The sequence below is a fragment of the Setaria viridis genome, chromosome 8 (assembly GCF_005286985.2).
Source record: "Setaria viridis chromosome 8, Setaria_viridis_v4.0, whole genome shotgun sequence".
NCBI lineage: Eukaryota > Viridiplantae > Streptophyta > Magnoliopsida > Poales > Poaceae > Setaria > Setaria viridis.
Window position 1 is genome coordinate 10860053 of NC_048270.2, and position 18701 is coordinate 10878753.

The 18701-nt window shown below is 40.7% G+C and overlaps 2 protein-coding genes across 6 annotated transcripts; both read right to left on the reverse strand.

Moving 5' to 3' along the window:
- Positions 1-6477: 6477 nt before the first annotated feature.
- LOC117866629 (cysteine-rich receptor-like protein kinase 43) lies at positions 6478-17642 on the reverse strand. Of its 5 annotated transcripts, none has more exons than XM_034750905.2 (14): positions 17450-17641; positions 16959-17060; positions 16663-16844; positions 16308-16566; positions 15217-15439; positions 14977-15100; positions 13117-13374; positions 12958-13026; positions 12294-12437; positions 11936-12191; positions 8415-8627; positions 8201-8324; positions 7402-7593; positions 6478-7317 (listed from the first exon to the last, which is right to left on the reverse strand). In XM_034750905.2, the coding sequence occupies exons 3-12, from the start codon at positions 16819-16821 to the stop codon at positions 8278-8280; spliced, it is 1752 nt and encodes a 583-aa protein (XP_034606796.1). In that variant the 5' UTR covers positions 16822-16844; positions 16959-17060; positions 17450-17641; the 3' UTR covers positions 6478-7317; positions 7402-7593; positions 8201-8277. The 5 variants fall into 5 exon arrangements, with proteins under 5 accessions (XP_034606796.1, XP_034606795.1, XP_034606797.1 ...); XM_034750904.2 differs by having other exon boundaries at positions 16959-17294; XM_034750906.2 differs by having other exon boundaries at positions 7402-7587; positions 16959-17300.
- On the reverse strand, positions 6907-7488 carry LOC117834293 (vesicle-associated protein 3-1-like). Its single transcript, XM_034713901.1, has 2 exons — positions 7402-7488; positions 6907-7317 (listed from the first exon to the last, which is right to left on the reverse strand). Exons 1-2 carry the CDS (start codon positions 7486-7488, stop codon positions 6907-6909), a joined length of 498 nt encoding a protein of 165 aa, XP_034569792.1.
- Positions 17643-18701: the final 1059 nt, after the last annotated feature.

The window sequence follows — 18701 nt, forward strand, 5'->3', positions numbered from 1 at the left end:
TTGATACTTATTCTATATATATTGTTTAGAAACTATGTTTGTTTAGCATAAGTGCCAATGTAGATTAGTTAATGAACTTAGAATCGTAGCTAAAATATTGAAAGTAAGGACCTACTGTAGTCGCTTTTGGCAAAAAAAACCCCTCAGCCAAAGAGCCTTACATGTTTAGAAGTTGGTGGAGTAGTTTCCCACCAGTCGGTTAAGTCTTGTTGAGCTTAGCAGCTCAGCCTTGCTTGTGGCATCTCTTTCAGGTGATGTTGAAGCTTCTGAGTGTGCTGTTGTTGGCACTTGGCTTCCCCAGCTTCCTCCTGGGTGGACGGTCGAGTGGGATCCCTCCTTGAACGGCGAGGAGAAGGATCATTGAAGTCCTGTTCGGCCTCAGCAGTGACATCCGACACGGTGCTAGCCTCCGCTGTTTATCTTTTCCGCTGTTTTATCTTTTCCGCTGCTCATGAACTTTGTAAAACTCTGATTTCCGAACCAGTGTTGAAAGAAATAAATGTACTTGTTTAAGTGGATGATCTGTTGTATTCTCTGGAACCACTCACCTTCGTGTGAGCTATGCTAACTCGGTCCTGTATAGTGGTTTATCGAATGAAATCCGATGGATCGTCGAGTTAACTTGATTAAAGCATATGATCGCGTGTTAGGCGACTTAAATGTGCTTTAGCTAAGTTAATCCGAGTGGTTCCGCCACACTAGGGTTAGCGAGCTCAAGCGGTAGCGCTAGAGCTTGCGGCTTGGAGATTTCGACAAAGGAGGTCGCGGAGGTGGTGTTGGCAGTTATAAAGGCGGTTGTGGCCACTCCTTGGCATGTGAGCCAAGGCCGGGAGGTGGAGGCAGCGCCCTAGAAGGGATGACGTGCGGGCCTGCATGTCAGCGGCAAGAGGCGGGGTGGGAATTGGGCCATGCTGGCAAACGGCCTAGCCACTAGGCCGACACATCCGAGTAGGCTGCCGGCCAGGCGAGTTGCAGAAGCTTGCTGAAGCTGCGCTGGTTGAAAAAATCTAGCAGGTCGAAGGAAAAGGAAAGGCGAGGAAGAAGAAGAAGAAGAAGAAGAAGAAGAAGAAGAAGAAGAAGAAGAACTTTGCTATTTTTAAAATAGATTCAAACTGGAAATTTGAACTCAAAGACAAAAACAATGCACTAGCATGAATGCAATAATGAAAACCTATGATTCATTAAGTAAATTTCAGAAATGCATTTAAATGGCTAGGTATCAAATAAAACCTTAGAAAGGTCCTTAAATCCTTAAACCACTCAACAAAATCTAGAAAATTCTTGCAAATTTTATTAAATTGTAAGAATGGAAATTTAGGGTGCTCCAAATCCTACCCCCTTAAGATGAATCTCGTCCTCGAGATTCGGATGGATTTGCAAAGAGCTTCGGAAATTCTACCTTCACTTCATCCTCTCTTTCCCAAATTGCCTCATCCTCTGCATGGTGGCTCCACTGCACCTTCCACTCCCTGATCACTCTGTTCCTAGTAACACGCGCAAGAGCATCCATGATTTTTATGGGGTATTCAGTGTAGGTGAGATCATCCTTTACATTCAACTCCTCCATAGGTAACTGTTTCTCTGGAAATCTGAGGCACTTCTTACTCTATCTGCTGTCCAGACACCCACCAAAGTTGAAAAAACGGGTTTAAGTTTTGTCCAAAACAAAAATATACTGAAAGAAATCCTCAATGTGCACATAAAAAAGGAGTCTGTGTGCATGGCAGCAAAATGTTTAGGGCCTGCATATAATCCAAAAGTGGGAAAAAACGTTATATATGTTTTAGACCACCGCATATGTCGAAAAAGAAAAATAGAAAATAGTAGGAACGTTGATAAAAGAAAAATAAGGGTTGGTCCAGAGGCAGGGGAAACTAATGAGATGAAGAGGGAGGAAACAATTTATATTCCATAAGCGCACCACTCTATGGTCCTGCACATTATGCATTAGCTGACGCCCTGCATTGCCAGTATGATTTTGTTTCAAGAACTATTCGTTGTTCAGATGCTCCTTTTTTCTCAATGAATTGCATGAAAACTCATAGCAAATTAATACTCATAGACTCACTAAGGATGTTGAAACCTATCTAAATATTAGTGAGTAAATATGTTGGGACTATTCACCAGCGTATGATGCAAGCTGTCTGTCCGCACCCTAAAATTTTTGGATTTCATGATGTAATTAGAAAGAACAATTAAACAATAAATTTTCTTATAATTTTAAAATTTCCCCTACATTTATTTTCTTGACAGAAAATTTAGTATAGGAAAATAATTAGTTGTTAATTAATCAAGGTTGTTTGATGTGTGTTGTATTCATGCTGGTGCATTGATTTTTTGGTTGTTTGAATTCATTTGTTTGAATCATTTTAACTAATAGGAAAAACCTTTCTTTTGCTTTCCCTTTTCTTCTTCTGCTTCGGCCTACCTTTTCTTTCAGCCTGACGCCACAACGCATGTCAGCCCAGCAGGCTAGCCTGTTCCCGCCACCTTTGCAGCATAGCTCGGCCCACCTCCGCGCCTCCTCCGCACCGCGCCATCCGCCTCCGCTCTTACCCGCTGATGCTGAGGCCCCACCTGTCATCCGCCACCTCCGGTTGCCCAAGTCCGAGCCACACCCCGCCGCCTCCAGCCTGGGCGCACACGCCAAGGATAGCTAGCCCCTATATAAAGCTGCACTACCACTGCTAGCCGCCCCACCAAAACCCTAAACCCCGCGCCCCAAGCTCTCGAACCGCCGCAACCCTAGCCACATACCCGCTGTGCTCGATCTCTGTCGCCACCGCCTTCTCGATGCCACGAGCACCGCCCGGAGCACCGCAAGGAGGTGACGCTCTGTGAAGATCTCGTGCCCCCTCGTTCCTTCTACCACGCAAACATGCTCCTCCTCCACCGTGCAATCAACCACAAGAACACCCTAGATGTGTTCGCCGTGCTCTCAGCTTTCTCCAGGGCCAAATCCCATCGCAAACCGCGCCCGGACGCTCGATTCCAAGCAAAACCAGGTGTGTTCCCTTAGCCGAGCAGCTGCCGTTGCTGCCCCGCACCCTCGCCACATGCTGCGCACCGCCACCTTGCCGCATCGCGTCCCCTTCAGCGCGCCCGTCGCCACCCGCGCCGCTGGCCATGCCCTCCCCCCTAGACCCGTGCGCCTGCCACCTGCGCGTTGCCACCGCCGAGGCCCAGCCTCCACTATCTCCTGAGTCCTTGGCCCGGCCGCTGCAGCCGCCAGGCCTGGCCGCTGCCAGCTGGAGTCTATCCCCGGCCATGGGATTGACTGGATGGAAGGAGGTTGAAGATGATGTGGTCGTTTGCAGTTTAGCCCTCAAAGAAGGTTGTAATCTCATGATCCAGTCCAACCTTTAAGTTCTTATGCGTTTAAGCCCTCGGTTCTTCCAGTTAAGCTCCTGAAAGCTTAGTTTTTCTCGTAGTTATGCCCTTGTATCTTGTTTAGCTCATAGATTTCATGTTTGAGCTCCATTTCACCTCATTCTTGTTGCGTTAGATTCATATCAATTTAAATTATGCATTAGAAGCAGTGTTGATCATATTCTCTATTTTGTAATTTGTTCAAAATATTAATAGGATTAAGTACTTATATACTTACTTTTCTAATTAAAATCTAATTAGAGTTCAACCCCGCGGTTTCATAACTAATGTAAATTTGGTTAATGTTTATTTAAATAATTTTTCCAATTAAAAGCTAATTAGAGATATACCTCAGCTTTTTATAAATTAAACTTAAATTGATTAATTCTTATTCAATTTTTTTATAAATAAAAGCTACCTAGGTTATATCTCAGAGTTTTTATAATTAAATGTTAATTTGACTAAAGTAAATATAAATGTGTTTTTGAATTATATTTGGTTAGTTCAACCTGAATCATAAAGATATGCGCTTAGATGTTTACATATACTTTATTTTCAAATTAAATGTTTAATTTGCATAAATTGTACTTGAATGTTTATAAATAAAATTAGACTAAGCTTTACATCATCTTTTCATATATAAATATGACTTGATGAATTTCAACTAAGGGTATTTCTCTGAAAAATTTGAAGATTAAGAGTTTCAAGAGAGCAAGAGCTGAAGAGCAGTAAGAGTAACTTTTTGTTGGAGAAAGTCAAGTGTCCCTAACCATCCTTCTATCTATGCTTTTTTACAAGAATATAATGTATTAATTGGAACATGGAGTGACCTTCTAGAAAAACAGTACAACCATAAGACCAAGTCTTGGCTAATTAATTGGAGACTCTAGTTTGTGATAGTCTTACCGAAAGGGCAAGAGAGGCTCATAGGTTGTGCGATGGCTTGTCCAGCCAAAGGGTGTACACACCACTTGGGGGAGGGTTCACCCATTATGAGGAAACCTTAGTGGGTTATCACTTATTAGGGAATCTTTGTAAAGGCCTTGTATCGTCCCTATACAATCACACCTTGGTAGTGTGATAAGTGCTTTGCACAACACGGTTGGGTCTAAAGTTCTTCTAAACTTTTACGCGACTTGTGGTGAAAGTGTACAACTTCTGCAGAGTGTAAAATTAATATATCAGCCGTGCTCACGGTCAAGAGCGGCCTGAACCCTCACATGATTAATAAACTTGAAGATGGACTTAAATCGTTATTCGGGTTATTTCCTATGGCCTTGCTGAGTACCAACCATAAGTGTACTCACCCTTACTTACTGGTGCTCAGAAGAAGAAGGTGTGTGAAGTTTTATGAAGATGATGCTGAGTTCTAGGCGTACGCAGCCCCTAGTCAATTGCCTGTGAAGTTTGAAGCCTCCGTTTCCAGGATTAAGCTATATATCTCTAATAGACTCGTAAGTCATTATTTATATTCTTTACGTGATACTATTATTCACTGATGATGTCACTGTATGTATGAAATTAGATCTTGACATACATATAGGTAGCACTTGGTTTTATTTTAAAACCGGGTGTGACACTCCTTGTATGTACCATTACTCGGATCAAAAAATAGAGACAGCATCTAAATACGATGACACAAACTAGTAAATTTGTGAAGCTACCAGAAAAATTAAACTACTAATTGTGAGTTCTAAATCTAAATTAAACTGCTAACAATGATCTGCTTTCTATTATCACAATGGGCAGTGATACTCCTTGCAGCATCCTAAATTCAACGAAGTACATTGAACAAATCTAAGATCAGCCTAGATGGTTATGCATACGCACAAAAAGGCATGAATGTAGATATGTAACTGGATCAACTGCAGAACACTCCAACCTCATATGCTCAGCTTCTGAGATGCAGAAAATCAATGATTCGGCAAGCTATTTAGCATTTCAGCTCAATGATCTACCAACGCCTGAACAGTCAACAGCTAGTCAGGAAATTGGAATCCATGTGATTCAGAGAAGCAAGGTTTAAAGTTAAGCATCAACAACTAAGCAAAATCTCGAATAAATAACACCCTGTCGTCTATGACGCATCAAATACAGGATGACAGGAACGACTTTCAATCCACAAATCCCATCTCCTGCACCTTCCCCTTGCTTTAAAGAGAAAAAAAAAATCCTACCTTGCACCAGAATGAGTAATGGGGCAGCACCGCGGCAGGCAGATGCGATGCACGGCCGTCGAGACCAAGACCCGGAAGCCCTTCCTCTTCAAGTTCGAGCTGCTAGTCTGCTGCTGGCTTGAGGTCAATGATATGGGGCTGCAGTGCCGGCGGCCGTGATGGGAATCTCGCGGCATTGGTGGGGGGCGACGGGGCTGGAGAATGGGAGATGGATTTGGGGCCGGTGGTGGATTGAAGAACTCTAGTCAACTCAGGTCAACTTTTCCTTTCTTTTCTTTCTTTTAGGCAAAAAAGCAAAACTTTTGTGTACGCAGGGGAACGGAATACTCAGCAATAAAGACGCATCGTACTCTGCATTTTTTTTATAAACACCGTACTCTGCATTAAGGTGCAGTAAGAAGACAAGGAAAAAAGCATATTGGTAATTTGGTATCATTTGGGTGCTGAGGAAAGATATTGGTGAAAATTGTGGTTGGCGCCGGAATTGAAAGTAGGCAACTCTATATCGATAATCTCAAAAAAAAAGAATCAATTCACAAACAAAGTTTATTTACTCCCCTTTTAAATTACCTTGCTAGGATGTAAATCATTTTGGCATGATAACTCTGACAATACCCTTTCATCTATTGTATACTCGCTAGTACAATTTTCATCAACTTTCAAATAAAAATATATATGGCAAATTTACATGCCAACATTTTTTAGGGAATCAGCAGAGGACACCCCTACTTTTTTATATGAAAATATATACAGCATAGGAAACTACTCTGCTATTGTTTGATCCTCCTACTGATGGTTAGTTTTGCTCTAAGAGTAACCAGCTTAAGCTCCTCCACCGTGCAAAAGATCTAGGTTCATTGTCAAAGATAATGTTGTACCTGTGGGTCCAAATAGCCCAGCAAGCTAAGATCACAATTTCTTTGAAAATGCATGATCCAAACTGCTCCCGTGTCTGTATAATCATGACCGGTGTCTGTGACATAAAAATACTGTAGCAAATTTACATGCCAATTTTTCATACTCTTGCCAACAATGTCCAAATGGATCCAGTCAACCTACAATACCCCTCGTTCAAGTGTTCCGAATATCACAAAATTGGAGAAAAAATATGATTCCAGCAATATACTACTCTGTCCGTTTCAAGTTGTAGGTCATTTTAGCTTTCCTAGATATACGTTATGTCTAGATACATAACAAAATCTATACATCTAAAAAAGTTAAAACTACCTACAATTGGAATGAAGGTAGTAGTAATCATCTGATGACAAATGCCACATCCATATATAGGTCTCAGTGTTGAAACATATGTGCAGTCTCCCCAGGTGACTCTGCTACCTCTTGATAATTCACAATATTTTATTTAGGATTCCTCTTCCAATGGTGGCCTGCCAAGAACAACCATCACATTCACCTCATCAACCACTTTACCCTCCTCCTCCATGAACATGCCTTTAGTTATATCCACAGCACTGAGACCTCCATCTAGTCTTGTGCTAAGCACGGTGATCTCCTCCTTGTAACGATTATTTAGCAGTACCATGACCTGCGCTTGCATCATTGTTACGGTGACACTGCACTTGGATCGTGGTGGCACAATGCCTTTGTCTGGCTCTGTCCGTAAGCGGTGTAGACTTGGCTTTGTGACGAAGGCAAAGTGATCATCTGTATCGTTGCTCAGCTCTACTGTGTGTGATACCTGCCAGTAATGTTCAAAGGGAAACTGTATTTCCAGCGGCTCAATCCCAAGCATGTCCTCCAAGGAAGGGATTACCTGTGATGGGAGAGAAAAATGCCTTATCACAGCTTGTCAAAGCTAATAGTGCTCTTGAGGTTCAAGGTGAATATATGCTCTTACCTGGAATTGGTGATCATTACTATCTATTTCGTTGAGCTCTTGTACTATATCTGATATGTCAGGTCTGTCTGCCGGGTCATGTTCCATGCATCTTTGCGCCAGATCAATGCATTTTGTCACTTGTTGATAACCCAAGGGTGTATGTTTCATTGATTTAATCCACCTGTGCCTCCATTTTCTAAGCACCTGTGCCTCCATTATCAAAGGCTAGTATAAGATTACTATACATCAAAATATTTAATGCATATGATATGAATATGCACCAGCTTAAAAATATTAGCTATTGAACTAAATCAATAATATGGCCCGTATATGTCAAAAAAAATCTTGATTCCAGTCAGCATTAAATTATTCCCGTAAAAAACCTAGAAAGTTCATGTGCAAGTACCTATATATGAAATCCTTTGTTAAAAAATGGTGCCAAAAGATAAACATGTAACAGGTATAGTCATTTTTAAAATCCAGAACTGCGGAAAAGAATGAACTGACAATAAATAGACACTGTGAGACCAAACAATTAAATAGTAACTTTTTGTCATTATCAGTCTCACTTTGACGACATAATTTGATTCAATGTTCATCGAATAGGTGAAATCCAGCAAAAACATCTCAATATCTAACATGTACTGTAGATTAAATCAGAACTGTAATTGTATTTGCTATAGGACTGATACAACTTTGGTCCACCTGAAGAATCTGTGTGTAGATCTTTCTCCTTTTCTATTGTTTATTTACTGTGTTATCTGGAAGGCCACCGTAACGTGCAGAATGCAAACTTTCAAACAAAGGAGTTACTTACTTTAGTAATGTTAGGATTATTTTTGCTCCCTGACACCAGTTCTAGTATTATTACACCCAAACTATATATATCTGACTTCAATGATGATTTGCCTTCTGAATGGTATTCTGGAGCACTATATCCTCTGCATGATAACAACACATAATGACACTGTAACATAAAGAACTTGTAAGATTTCAGAAACAGCAATATATTATTTAAATATGCAGCTTACGGTGATATAAGACGTGATGTGGTTGTAGCTTGTGGATTATTATCGAGTCACCAAAATCTGTAATTTTTGGCACCATCTGATCATCTACTAGTATATTGGCTGGTTTGAGATCCATATGGGTGATATTCTTCTCCTTGTGAAGATAACACAAACCATTGCATATTCCCACAATAATGTCGAAACGTGTACGCCACTCAAGTCCCCTTAATTCATCTGCAAAAGCATATGAAGAATCAAGAGTTCCATAGAAGCTGAAAATACTCAGGTAACTAATTTACCTGTGTTATACCCAAATATTGGTCACTTTTAGTTGTTGGATCTGCTCACTATTATTCATCCAGTCTGACTTAAAGTTCGTGCCAAGTAGGGAAGATGTTGCAATAAAGGAAAAACCAGATCATATGAAAATGTGATTCCTTAAGCGTTCACTGCTTTGGTTATTGGAACATTTATATTAGAAAAGGAAATTGAATATTTAGCAGCAATTACATAAGCGCTTATCAGGTTTCTTCAAAGTCCAAGGTGAGAGGTGGTGTTAGAATCTGATACCTCTCGTTATACGCAGCAGCCCCTCGTTCTAGAAAGGATATTGTGAGTACGACACGAGGTTGCACCGTATCAAGAATAATGTAGATGAATCTCGTAAAAAACCCTAGATGACGGCGTTGAAGCAACCGTGACAACAGAATAGGATTTTGGTGAAGCCTACCGCAATTTCTTTAAGCACAACTCCAAAAGAGTACAAGTAATTATCGTTCCCTCACAACCCTACTCGACCCTGTAGGACCCTTTGATTCTTGCCGTATACAAGAATCTAGTGCTATAGAACCCTCTAGCCTATCCCTCTTGAGCGCTCCTAATTGCCTCTCACAAGCCTTGGATGAGACCTTGGTGTTTGCCTTTGGCTTGGTTTATTCCTAGAGGCTCCACCTTCTTGTTTATATAGTCCCCTCCAAGGCCCTATATACAAGTAGGAGTCCTACACCTAGTTGGATTCAACGCCCAAGTCCAAGTAGAACTACCAGTCCTAATAGCACACCCCTATTGAGTCCTAATCTAAGTAGGATTCGAGTCACCATACAACAATCCCACCTTGATTCTAATCATTCAAAGTCATTGTGCTCCTCCAAGAATTCGCTCCAAATCGGCTTCTTTTTTTCTTTTTTTTATTTTTTTATACTCCCACCATAGGAGTGCCCCCACCACAAGGCTCGTGCACATCACCGTGATGTGCATGTTAGCGTCGAGGCTTGAGTACCTAGACCCTCCACCTGAGAGCTCCTTTGTTGTGTAGTTTGGTTAACCACACTGCCCTCTCCTACAGCCCTCCATACCATAGGTTTGTACCGTCTTCGAGCTCCACCTACTCGTTGGTACTGTGTGGTCGGTCCCACCACGTCTTCCTCCTTCCAACAGCTCGCAGCTTCGCCTCTATGACTGTTAGGTTTTGCAACCACCTTTGCAGCCTTGCTCTTGACTGCAAATCAGATTTGAGTACCGGTTGTTGATAAGACGACTTTCTTCTCCTGATCAGAATTTTTACTAAATTTCCCAATAGTTGCACCACCTTTAAGATTTCCAATCACTCGGTATCCTCCATTAATCTAGATACTTTTCATGATTACTTACCCTTTGCAAGTAACTCGCATAACTCCACCTTGAAGCGATAAGCCACAACCTTGGAGTTCTAGCGACTTCACAGATATTAGATTCTTTTTCAAACCCGAGATATACCGAACTCCCGTCATTTTGTAGTGTGTTCCATTATGCATCTCCAATGTAACCGTTCCCACCTCAGTGACTGCATACTCCTTGCAATCCGCCAAGTGAATAGTTCCACTCACCAGGCGTAGAGATCCTTCGTCAAATATCTCACTCGCCGAATATATATGGAAACAACTCCATGAATCTAATATCCATTCATAAGTAGTATCTGGTTGACCGACGATAAGTACATCACTTTTATCCTCACTTGCCACTGAGCATACTCATCTCATAGTCTTCAAATTTGGACAGTCCTTTATCATGTGACCCTCTTTATCACAAAGATAGTGTGTACGATTGCCCTTACTCTTGCCTTTCTTCTTCCCATGATTCTTGACTTTGCCTATTCCTCCTGAAACGGTCAATGCTTGATCACCCGAGGATGAAAATTCATGTGGCTTCTTCAAGAACTCTGCCTCCAATAGGTATGCAATTGTCGTGTTGGAGTTGAAAGTAGTTTTCCCGATGAGAATTTTCATTACCAATTGTTCCCATGATGACAGTAAGGATGAAACCAATATGACGTCCTTATCGTTCTCCTCAATATTCTCATCCACAATAATCAGTTGTGTGACAAGCTTGTTGAAGATATTCAGATGGTCGACGAATCGTGCGCCTTCCTCCTTGCGCAACCTAAATAGTTGACACTTCAGCACCCACCGATTTGTCAGCGACTTTGCCATATACAAGTCTTCTAACCTCTTCCATAATTTCTTTGATGAATTCTCCTTGATTAATGAGTACTTTACCTCATCGAAGAGATATAGTAGAATTGTACTGACAGTCTTCCACCTCATCACCTTCCATTCTCATCAGTTGTGCTCTCCGGTTTATTCCCTCAAGAGCATCAATCAACCCTTACTGGACAAGCACATCTGTCACCACGCACTGACACATGTTGAAATTTCCTTTGCCATCAAATTTCTCTACTTGATTCCACCTCCTTGACATTGTCTTATCATGCTTCCCAACCTCCTCGCAAAATAAAATCAATCCGACTTAGGCTCTAATACCACTTGTTAGAATCTAATACCCCTCGTTATGCGCAGCAGCCTCTGGATCTAGAAAGTATATTGCGAGTACGACACGAGCTTGCACCGTATCAAGAATAATGTATCTGAATTTCTTAGAAAACCCTAGATGATGGCGTTGAAGTAACCACGACAAGAGAATAGGATTTTAGCGAAGCCTACCGCAAATTCTTTAAGCACAACTTCAAAATAGTACAAGTAATTTTCGCTCCCTGACAACCCTGCCTACCGCAAATTCTTTAAGCACAACTCCAAAAGAGTACAAGTAATTGTCGCTCCCTCACAACCCTACTCGACCCTCTAGGACCCTTGATTCTTGCCCTATACAAGAATCTAGTGCTATTGAACTGTTTAGACTATGCCTCTTAAGCGCTCCTAATTGCTTCTCACAAGTCTTGGATGAGACCTTGGTGTTTGCCTTTGGCTTAGTTTATTCCTAGAGGCTCCACCATTTTATTTATATAGTCCCCTTCAAGGTCCCATATGCAAGTAGGAGTCCTACACATAGTAGGATTCAACGCCCAAGTCCTAGTAGAACTACCCGTCCTAATAGCACACCCCTATTAAGTGCTAATACAAGTAGGATTTGAGTCACCATACAACATGTGGTGCTACTGGAGTTGGCTCTTCATTTGCTTATCTCTGTTTTCTCCGAGTTGTGCTGACTAATATTTATACGCTATGCCTTCTCCTAGTCTGTCATCTTTTCCGTGAAAATAATCGTACCTGTAAGATGCCTCTCAAGGCTTCCGTTGCTGATGTACTCGAAACAGAGCAGCCGCTCCCGTATTTCGACCATAACTGTTTGTCCTTCAACTGATATCGCGCGTTCTTCTGTAAAAGAACAATAACCAAGAAACCGTACTATATTTTGGTGCCTAACGGTGATCAAACTTTTAACCTCCCGATGAAACATCTTGTCTTTAATTGTACGGTTATTGAAAAGTTTCTTCACAGCAACATATGCATTTCGGAGGATCCCCTGTTTAACATCTCTTGTGAGCATGACCATGTGCATTATACAAAGTTCTGCTGTTTACTTAGGTATCATGAAGGGGTGGTGCCATAAACAACTAATACTTACCATGTAAACTTCTCCACATCCACCCTGGCCGATTCTTCTGTTCTTAGAGAAACTTTCCGTGACGCTATATAGAAGTGGCAAATCTAGATGGCTCGGTTCTTCACGCCCAGCTACTATGCGCTCCAGGATGTTAAGCTCCATAATCTGTACCGATGCAGGGTAATAGTGCATGCTTATTTTAATTGAATACTAATGTAGTGTTGTTGACTGTGTAAATAATTGCTTTGGAAGAAATTCTACAAGGAAAGAAAACACTGTGGACTCCCAAAACAGCCAACGGTCAATGTGTGACTGTTTTATAAACAGCTAGGGGCGAAGCTACAGCAAAATGAAGGGGGTGCAACACTTTACCTATAATATAGTCATTTTTTTTCAAGTGAGATTGTAGCTCAAACGTAAATTTCAACACTGATAGTTCAACATTAACCATGGATATGTAAAACGAGAATGAAATTGTGGTAAAGTATTCACTAAACAAAGAAACCACTTTTCGAATAATGCCGCAGTACTAATGCAGGCTTCAAAACTAACAAATCAAATGACCAAAAAAGATGTTTTCTATCCACCACTATTCGAAAAGGGTCACTAGTAAATTAGCTGGTATGGGACAAGAACTGTTGTCGTTCGTAAAAGTTTAAAATCATGAAGTTGGTGCAGAACTCACCTCAGAGCTTTCTACTCCAGATATCGTAGGAGTGCTTTGCTGCACCCCATTGGAAGGTTCTTCTGCTGGCTGAAAAATTTATGAGTAAAGATCATCAACGATTGAGCATGCAATCTCAAAGAAAAATGAGGTTAGGTGAGATGTCCATGAGTGTCCTACCGATAAAATATTCATGCCAGATTCGAATTCGATAAACTCGTCCATGCTTTCTGTGTCATTAAGCATCTCAATTATACGTTGTGTGTCCGGCGTCATGCTTTCTGTTTCATCAAGGGCCTCGATGATACGCTGTATTGCTGGTCTCTTTTGGGGGTTATAGTCCGAGCAACGTATGCATATCTCGGCGCATCCTCTTATCTGTTCTAATGGTGTGTCTTCCCCTGACTTCCCCAACCGGTTTCTCCAGCCTTCGAGGACCTAGGAAATTACATCATTTAATTAATTTTTGTTTAAATAATTAAGAATATATTTTCACATGGGCTGTAAATAGAACATAGCAACGAAGATTATGCTGTTGAAGGTTTTCCTCCTTTTTTAACTAGACGTAATCCTGTTCTAACTAGTATTATATTAATTACAACTATTCTAGCTGAGGATACGGATTCAACCATGTTAACGATTTGTTTTGGCAGCACATACAAAACATTGCAGTTTCAGCAATCAGCACCTTTCACTCCTCTGAATATCTGGGACGATCCCTGTCCCACTGGTAGTTTCTCCAATGACATTGCTCTTTATCAAATCGAGCTCCATGGTTTTTCTTATTTGTCATGTAAAATATTTTAACTAAAACATATTTTCTTTTTTGTGCTGAAGTTTGCAATCATAATACATTCCTCCTGCTGCAGTGGCATTGTGGCAAGTATTCAGTTCCTATATCTTTCCTTTTCCTGTCAGTTAACTAACACCCCCTCCATCCTAAACTACTATTTGTTTTGGCTTTTCTAGATGCATAGCAAAAGTTATGCATCCAGATTGATATTATGTCCAGATACATAACCAAAACGAATAGTATTTTGGGACGGATGGAGTACTGTTCACTTATGCCTGTCTCTGCATTGGTGTGATACTGATGGGTAGTCAGCTGAATCATATCCCCACCACCACTCCTTTTCGTACAGCTGAGCAACTACATAATTTTTTTTGAGGGAACTACATAATTTTTATTAGTAGGTCAGCAACTATGCATTTTAGTTTTAAATGACTGACATGGTTGAAAGAAACAATCCTTATGTTACATATCATCTTAACTTTGTATAGTTGTCAGACCACTAAAGGCAAACCAAATTGACACACAAACCTTTTTTATTCTAATTTCTATGTTCTTAAAGTAATTCACCTACGGAAAGAAAAAAGACTTGACAGTCGCCTTGATTTGGCCCTTAAGAAGGTTCTACCAATCTTAGAACCCGGACAGCTGACAGGGGTTTCATTGACTCCCGGATTTCAGCGGTCTAACTAGTCCAACCCTATCGGGAGAAGTTTGAGTGATTCACCTGTAGATCTATCAGCATGGATCAGTATGTGCAATATTTCCATTTTTGGCCATTGGTTAGGTTGGGTGGTTTTACTTGGAAAGTGGAGAATATTCTTCTTTTCCTCTATAGTTAGTTCCATGGCATCAAGTTACTATGTTGTAACCTCCATCATTTATCTTTGTTTCTATCTTCAATATTTCTCAAAACATACCATGGTTTATTGTCTATCATTGGATTTTTTATCAGTTGACAAACTTTGCTAAATTCAAGCATATAGAGAGTTTGTTATAGCACATGTTTTTTTATCCTAATTTCCACTTATTTTTATAATGTATTTTTGTAAAGCTCTCTTAGGTAACTCAAAAAAAATATGTGAAAATTATCCTTTAACAGTTCTACTGTTACCATCATAGTACGAGGAAATGTGATTAACCTCTGCTTTAAACTGCTCCATGTGCTATAGCTAAAATAAGGTGTCCAAAGTCAGACATGGCGTAATGTTTCAACGTTGAGTCTTTATATCAGTACTTATTGTTCTTACATTCACAACGGAGGAACATTGCTTCCCCCCTGTCAGTATCTCTGAGATTATAATACCAAGGGCATATATGTCCGACTTGAATGGGACCACTCCAGTAATATACGTTTCAGGTGCCAAGTACCCACTGCATGAAAATATAACAGATCGCATGATTAATGTGGAGAACGAATGAAATGCAGTTTATATCTATCTAAAAATAATGAAAAGGAAGAGAGTTTTTGAGAGACCAAGCTAGCTTACAGAGTTCCGTAAATATGTTCTGTAATTTCTCGGGTTTGACCTTCACCAATAAACCTTAAGGTACCAAAGTCACAAATTTTTGGCACCATGTTATAATCCAACAATATATTCCGAGGTTTGAGATCTAAGTGAGCAATACGCTTATCATGAAGATGATGCAAGCCCTCACAAATTCCCCTGATTATTTGGTAGCGCATTTTCCATTCAAGTCCGAGAGATACATCTGCAACGGCAGCAAAAGTAAGTCCCTAATTTTGTTAACATCCTTAAAGCACTTCAGTTCATCTTGTTTGGCAGTCTCACACAATGTATAAATATTCTTTTGAGCAAATATAAGATAATCATGCTTATATTATGTGAAATAGATGACATCAAGCCCTATGTTCTAGCGTATTCTCATGAAAATTATCATAAAACATAAGACAGACTATTTCTTAAGATGCGATATATATGTCGCCAAAGCCCATACTAAAACATAACTTGCATAAAAAACATAAAAATACAAATATAGTTGTGTAGTGAAGTATATCCTCATTTTGATTGTCCGTGAATAAAGTGAAATGGGAAAGTACTTCGGTGGTAGTATGGAGAACTGGGAACTTCTAGGGAGTAAATTAGACTTCTCCGCAGAAAACTGCATATTTGTTTAGCTCACATCGGTACTATACATATAATTGACATCCTGGCCCGCACGTGAACATTTTATTTCACAGGCTCTGAATATTTATTACCTGCAGCCAGGCATATGTCAGTATAGTTTTGTTGTATGGTAGAGGAACTTCAAAACTACTCCATCAGTCAAAATTTGCGACAGAGGTGTACATAATTCACTCATTTATTTCATTTCTAAACTGCGCTATGCTATATTTTCTGTGTGGAGGAAATGGTTGCCACAAATGTGCCGAATTTTTGGTATACAAATTCAAAACCATGTAAAATTTGTTTTGTTCTATGCGAACCAAACCTCCCCCTAACATGAAATGCTTCATAATATTTGCCTACAGTACCTTGTGTAATAACTCTATGTTTTTGTTTAGTATATAGATGTTGTCAACGGAATATTATGTGTCACAAGATATTCTCTTACGCACCAGTGATATAATTGTCAAGGCTTCCTCTAGGTACGTACTCAAAGCAAAGCAACCTTTGCCGGACCTCAGCCATGATATAGTTTCCCTCATGATCGAACACTTTCCTTTGTGTGTTAGAACAATATCCCAGAAATCGGACGATATTTTTGTGCTTCACCCTCATTAGATGATTAACTTCATTGTCGAACATACTGTCTTCTTCATGGTGAGCTCGAGAGATCAACTTCTTCACAGCAATCGCTCCATTTTGAAGCAGACCCTGCAGTCACATCAGCATTGCTTGTCAACAAGCACAAGAGTTTTTAGATAAACTGTTACTCAAACAGAAGGCAGGTTCGTGGGGGGTTAGTCGCACCTTGTAAACCACAGCACTCCCACCACTGCCAATTTCCATGTCATTAGAGAAATTATTCGTGATGGCTATTAGCAGTGATAGGGGCAAGTCTGTTGGCTCTGCACTTCCATCAAGTAGCATTTGCTCCAAGAGATTGCGCGCGCTAGTTTCTGGATCCATTTGTAATTACATATAACAGTACCCTTCAAACAGAAGACGGACAGAATTAAATGAGGCAGATGAATGTTCAAATAATCAGGAGGCTTTGATGCTTATCCTGGTGCTATTACTTGTTTCGATCCAAGAGAGTAACTTACCAGCAACCAGCCAACCGAAAACAAAGCTTGAGACGAAGGGTCAACTCCCCGGTGTAACAGAGAGAAGAAAGGAACACAGCTGTACTGTGAAGAATACTCAATCTGAAATGAAGAACAAAAAGAGAAGAAAGAGTCAGGGAACACAAGCTAGATCTAAACAAGTTGAGTGGAATCCACGGAGAGGCAGGGGAAATCCCTCTGCAGAGCGGCAGGTTGGAGAACAACTATATTGCAGAGCGGCAGGTTGGAGAACAACTATAGATTTAACTTCAACAGGCTTTCGTGAACATTAACACAATCGGAGCAGCGAAGCTACAAACGAACTGTACTCCAAATCTGGATCTGGTCAAGTACAGGATGAGTGCCATGTCGTTGAGAAAAAATAAACACTTGCGAAGAACAGTTAAAAGTATCCCCTCGAGTTCAGCATGGATTTCAATAGAACAGGAGAAGAAGAAAAAAACTAGAAATCGGAATTGGTGCACACGCACCTGTTCCAAACTGAATAAAGCTGGCGAGGGAAGAAATAGGTTGGAACTGGATCTACTGCAGCAAGCCAGAAGACCACCTCTGGAGTGAGTCCTCGCTTCTTCCTTTCTTACTTTTCTTTGGTCTGGAACACTTCACACATTCTGGACAAGTGCCCACGTGAGGTGAGGTGTCCAGCCTCTGCACATTGTTTCTTAATGGCTGCCTTTAGAATAAGAAACGGATTTACTACGGAAACCAAGCAGACTGGTCCTCTCATCACATTACCACGTTATTTGGTACCATATATTCCCTCCTTTTTTTTTGAAAAATTGGAGTATTTCATTTCATTAGAACAAGACTTTAAGGAACAAATTAATTACTAAATTAATATATTAGTTATGTGATCCAAAATCGTATCCATAAGTATGTTGTACTTGTATTAACTCTATTTTTAAATATATGATGTTTAGAACAAACTAATGTCCAATTTGTGCCATGAAATTTATGTATTAATAGAGTAATTGTCGGTCAAACCTTGTTCTACCAAAACAAATGTGTCTTGTAATTTAAAATTAGTTTCAACTCTTCGTGCAAGAATTAGTGGCCTACCTCACTACTATATAAGCAGGGGCTGTCTCAATTAGCCTAATATCTTAACCACAACTATACTCCCCCTATAAAGCTCGACTCTTATGTCTCCACGACACCTCAAAATTTAACACCATCCGATCAAGAGTTGTCGGTCAAATCTATCTGTCCAAATGCAGCAATACATATTGACTCAGTCCTACCCCGGTTACCCATACGCACTACCACACTACCGTGACCACAAAAGGCATTGTGTTGCTTCACCTCCCTCTTATGCTTTTGCCTCCTGCTCTGTCCCACTCGCCTCAGAGCCGGCCTGATCTGAACCACCAGGCCTACCGCACCACGGCCTTCCCTTACAAGATGAAATTAACCTACGCACCTGCAACCGCATCTAATATAATGCGAGTTGCGGATCAAACCCCCACATGGTGTAGGTTCACCATGTATAAATACTGTAGTGTAAATTCCGATCAAGCAATGAAAAGGGGTTCACCGCTATTTTCATTGCCAGAATTGATGCAAACGGGTGAACATGCCGTGGAGCCCATAGATACAGGTCACCCACATCTAAGGCCCTGTTTGGCATGACTCCAACTCTGGGTGGAGCTGCTCTACTCCAGAACTCCAGGTGGAGCCAGCTCTGAGTGGAGTTGGAGCTGTCTGGTGAGGGTGTTTGGCTGG